Here is a 5,319-nt window from a genome sequence, read left to right on the forward strand (position 1 = left end):
AGAAAAATTTGGATTTTTGGGGGGAGTTTGGGGTCCCTGAGGGCTCCGGGGTTGGATTTTGAGGGGAAAATTGTGATTTTTGTGGGAATTTGGGGATCCTGAGGGGATTTAGCGTTTCTGAGGGGATTTAGGGTTGGATTTTGAGGGGAAAATTGTGATTTTGTGGGAGAATTTGGGGTCCCTGAGGGCTTTTGGGGTTGTGTTTTGAGACTGGGAGGATTTAGGGAACCTTTGAGTGATGGATTCGGGGGTCCCTGAGGGGTTCACGGGATGTTGTGAGGGGAAAAATGCGAATTTAGGGGCAAATTTCAGCTTTTTCAGGGGTTTGTGAGGGGAAAACGGTGATTTAGAAAGGGGATTTTGAGGGGAAAATTTGTGATTTTGTGGGAATTTGGGGTTTCTGAGGCGATTTAGGGTTGGATTTTGAGGGGAAAATTGTGATTTTGGGGGAATGTGGGTCCGTGAGGGGTTTTGGGGTTTCTGAGGGGATTTAGTGTTGGATTTTTGGGGAAAATTGTGATTTTAGGGGAATTTGGGGTTTCTGAGGGGATTTGGGATTCATGAGGGGATTTAGTGTTGGATTTTTGGGGAAAAATTGAGATTTTTATGGGAATTTGAGGTTCCTGACGAGGTTTTGGGGTTCCTGAGGAGATTTAGGGTTGGATTTTGAGGGGAAATTGAGATTTTTGTGGAATTTGGGGTCCCTCAGGGGATTTAGGGCTGGATTTTGTGGGAAAATTTTGATTTTATGGGAATTTGGGGTTCCTGAGGGGATTTAGGGTCCCTGAAGGGATTTAAGATTGGATTTTGAGGAAAAAATTGTGATTTTCGGGGGTTTGGGATCCCTGAGGTGGTTTGGGGTTCCTGAAGGGATTTAGGGTTGAATTTTGAGGGAAAAAATTGGGATTTTGTGGGAATTTGGGGTCCCTGAGGGGATTTAGGGTTGGATTTTGAGCTGAAAATACTGATTTTTGGCTAAAATTCCCGCAATTTTGGTGTCACAATCCCTTAAAATTTGGGATAAAATCTCTCAATTTTGGTGTCAAATGTCTCAATTTTCAGGATAAAATTCCTCGAATTTCGGGGTAAAATTCCCTCATTTTTTTGGGTAACATTCATGAATTTTGGGGTAAAATACCCTCAATTTTGGGCTAAAATCCCTCAATTTTTTGGGATTAAATCCCTTAATTTTTGGCTGAAATTCCCTCAATTTTTTTGATAAAATTCCTGCAATTTTGGGTTCAAATCCCTCAATTTTTGGATAAAATTCCCTCAAATTTCAGGATAAAATCCCTCAAATTTTTTATATAAAATTCCTGAATTTTGGGATATAATCCCTCAATTTTCAGGATAAAATCCCACAATTTTGGGCTAAAATACCACAATGTTTTGGCTAAAATTCCCTCCATTTCAGCCTGAAATTCTCTTAATTTTTGGGATAAAATCCTTCAATTTTTGCCTAAAATTTTCAAGATAAATTCCCTCAAACTTTGAGCTAAAATCCCTCAATTTTGGAATAAAATCCCAAAATTTTTGGGATAAAATTCCTGTAATTTTGAGTTAAAATCCCTCAATATTGGCATAAAATTCCCTCAATTTTTTTTTTATAAAATCCCACAATTTTGAGATAAAATCCCTCCATTTTTTGGATAACATTGATGATTTTGGGGCTAAAATTGCCTTAATTTTTTGGGCTAAAATTCCCACAATTTTGGGGCTAAAATCCCTCAATTTTTGCATAAAAATCCCTCAATTTACAAGATAAAATTCCTGCAAATTTCGGATGAAATCTCTCAATTTTCAGGATAAAATCCCTCAATTTTGGCGTCAAATCCCTCAATTTTTGGCTAAAATTCCCTCAATTTTCAGGATAAAATCCCCACAATTTTGGGAGAAAATCCAGCAATTTTTGGGATAAAATTCCTGCAATTTTGGGCTCAAATCCCTCAATTTTCAGGCTAAAATCCTTCAATTTTTGAGCAAAAATTCCCTCAATTTTTTGGATAAGATCCCTCAATTTGGGGCTGAAGTCTCTACAATTTTGGGATAAAATCCCTCAATTTTTTTTGGCTAAAATTCCCTCTATTTTGGGCTAAAATCCTTACAATTTGGGGCTGAAATCCCTCCATTTTTGGGATAAAATTCCTACAATTTTGGATAAAATCCCTCATTTTTTTTGGCTAAAATTCCCTCTATTTTGGGCTAAAATCCTTACAATTTGGGGCTGAAATCCCTCCATTTTTGGGATAAAATTCCTACAATTTTGGATAAAATCCCTCATTTTTTTTGGCTAAAATTCCCTCTATTTTCTGGATTAAATCCCTCAATTTTTGGGCTAAAATTCCCTCAATTTTGCTGTCAAATCCCTCAATTTTTGAGCTAAAAGTCCCTCAATTTTCAGGATAAAATCCCGACAATTTTTGGGCTAAAATTCCCTCAATTTTGGGCTAAAATCCCGACAATTTTTGGGGTAAAATCCTGAAATTTTCTCTCTTTCCACCCCAGCCCTCCCACCATGCGCCGCCGCCGCTGATTCCTGTCTTCTCCTGGTGTCCTCCTGCCATGACCTCCTGGACCTTCTGGACCTCTGCACCTCCTCAATCTTCTGAACCTCCTTGACATCCTGGACCTTCTGGATCTTCTGAACCTTCTGCACCTTCTGGACCTTCTGGATCTTCTGAACCTCCTGGATCTTCTGAACCTCCTGGATCTTCTGAACCTTCTGCACCTCCTGGATCTTCTGGATCTCTGCACCTCCTCGATCTTCTGAACCTCCTGGACCTTCTGGACCTTCTGGATCTCTGGACCTTCTCGGTCTTCTGAACCTCCTGGACCTCCTGGACCTCCTGGACCTTCTGGATCTCTGGACCTTCTCGATCTTCTGAACCTCCTTGACCTCCTGGACCTTCTGGATCTTCTGAACCTTCTGGACCTTCTGGATCTCTGCACCTCCTCGATCTTCTGAACCTCCTTGACCTCCTGGATCTTCTGAACCTTCTGCACCTCCTGGACCTCCCAGACCTCCAGGACCTCTGGGACCTCCTGCACTTCTTGGACCTCGTGGATCTTCTGAACCTTCTGCACCTCCAGGACCTTCTGAACCTCCTGGATCTTCTGCACCTCCTGCACCTCCTGGATCTTCTGAATCCTCCTGGACCTCCCAGAACTTCTGGACCTCCAGGATCTTCTCAACCTCCTGGATCTCTGGACCTCCTGCACCTCTTGGACCTCCTGGATCTCCTGGATCTTCTCAACCTCCTGGACCTCCTGGATCTTTGGACCTCTTGGATCTCCTGCACTTCCCAGACCTCCAGGACCTCGTGGACCTCCCAGACCTCCAGGACCTCCTGGACCTCTTGGATCTCCTTGACCTCCTGGATCTTCTGGACCTCCTGCACCTCCTGGATCTTCTCAACCTTCTGGACCTCCTGGATCTCCTGGATCTCCTAAATCCCAATTTTTCTGTTGGGATGATGAATTCCCAACGTTCCGAAATCCCCCCGGTGCCCAAGATGGGCGTCCGCGCCCGCGTGGCCGAGTGGCCTCCGCGCTCCAAAGAATATTCCGGAAACTCCCGGAACTTCCTCCCGCCTTCTCAGTCGTCTTTCAAACCTTTCCATCGAAGGTTGATCCCTCATTTGAAAGATTTGGAATTCCAAGAAGGATTTTTAGGAATTCCGTTGAGACAAAGAAGCAGCAGCGAGGTCACTTTGAGCGAATGCGACCCCGAAGAAATCCCGGAAATCCGCGGGAATTCCGGGAATTCCTCCGGATTATTCCGGGAATACGGCAGCACCTCCTCCATCGACATCCAAGGAATTCCGGAACAAAGCTTTTTCGAAATGCTCAACGAATTCCGAACTAAAAAACCCCCAAACCCCCAAAACCCCGAGCAACCCCAACCCCACAAAGAAAAACGGCGCCGTTGTTTAAAACCCGACGATTCCATCTTCAAAAAACTCCTCAACCCCAAAGATCCCGAAGATCCCAAACTCCCCGAAGCTCCGAAATCTTGGATTTGGCGCAAAAGTTTCGCTCACTTCGACGTTCAGAGCGTTTTGTTCGAGGCCGTTTCCGTCGGCGCCACCGCGGGGACTCAGCGGCGCAACACGACCACGGGAGCTTCCGCCGCTTCCGCCGGATCCGACCCCAACTTCTCCAGCATGGAAAATTTAAATTCCAAGGAAAACCTGGAGCAGGATTTAGGCGACAACACCAGCAACGATTTATTGTTGAGCTGCCCTCATTTCCGCAACGAGATCGGCGGTGGCCGAGGCGAACGCGACGTCAGTTTTTCCAAATCTGCCTTTTCTTCTTCTTCGTCATCGTCGTCGTCTTCATCTTCTCCTCCTCCTCCTCCTTCTGGAATTTTGCTGGAATCTGGGAGTTTTTTGAAGGTGTCCAACGCCGGAGTTTCCGTTTTGGAGTTTCCTAAGGAGGAGCAAAGGAATCCCGAGAGGGTTCGGAGTTACAGCGTGGAGCACGCGGACCTGGGAGCCACCTACTACCGGGACTATTTCCATGGCAAAGGTGATGAAATTTGGAATTTTTGGGGAATTTTTTGGGGGGAGGTTTTCCCCCATTCCCCCTCTCCAATTCCCACTTCCCTCCAATTTTCCATTTTTCCCGTTTTCCCCCCAAAAAAGTCCCATTTTTCCCCCCATTTTCGCTCATTGTCCCTCAATTTTCCCCATTTTCCTCCCCAAAAATTCCCTTTTCCCAATTTTCCCCACATTTTTCCCCATTTTCCCCCCATTTTCCCCCTTTTTTCCCCATTTTCCCACATTTCCCCCATTTATTCCCATTTCCCCCCATTTTTCCTCCATTTCCTCCCCAAATTCCCATTTTTCCCAATTTTTTCCCATTTTCCCCCATTTTTCGTGCTCCCCCATGGATGAAATCCCAGAATAAACCAGTATAAACCAGTATAAACCAGTTTGACCGATTTTTCCCATTTTCCCCCCAAATTTTTACTGATTTTATCGATTTTTTCCCATTTTTTCCCGATTTTTTATGATTTTTTTCAATTTTTTCCCAATTTTTTCCCATTTTTTCCCATTTTTGTGCTCCCCCATAGATGAAATCCCAGTACAAACCAGTACAAACCAGTACAAACCAGTTTGACCGATTTGTCCCATTTTTCCCCCAAATTTTTCCCGATTTTTTATCGATTTTTTCCCAATTTTCCCGAATTTTTATGAATTTTTTCCCAATTTTTTGATGATTTTTTTTCAAATTTTTCCCAATTTTTTCCCATTTTTTCCCATTTTTCGTGCTCCGCCATGGATGAAATCCCAGTATAAACCAGTATAAACCAGT

The 5,319-nt window shown here is 43.8% G+C and overlaps 1 protein-coding gene across 1 annotated transcript in view; it reads left to right on the top strand.

The window, feature by feature from the left end:
* Positions 1 to 2,505: 2,505 nt before the first annotated feature.
* LOC102031756 (signal-induced proliferation-associated 1-like protein 3) overlaps positions 2,506 to 5,319 on the top strand; it is a gene marked incomplete at its 3' end in the record, with an annotated part of 32,814 nt that continues 30,000 nt past the window's right edge. Inside the window, 1 exon segment of the mRNA XM_031065597.1 lies at positions 2,506 to 4,530. Within this exon segment, the coding sequence (XP_030921457.1) occupies positions 3,471 to 4,530 (1,060 nt within the window).

Source organism: Geospiza fortis, unplaced genomic scaffold, assembly GCF_000277835.1.
Source record: "Geospiza fortis unplaced genomic scaffold, GeoFor_1.0 scaffold942, whole genome shotgun sequence".
NCBI classification, from domain to species: Eukaryota; Metazoa; Chordata; class Aves; order Passeriformes; family Thraupidae; genus Geospiza; species Geospiza fortis.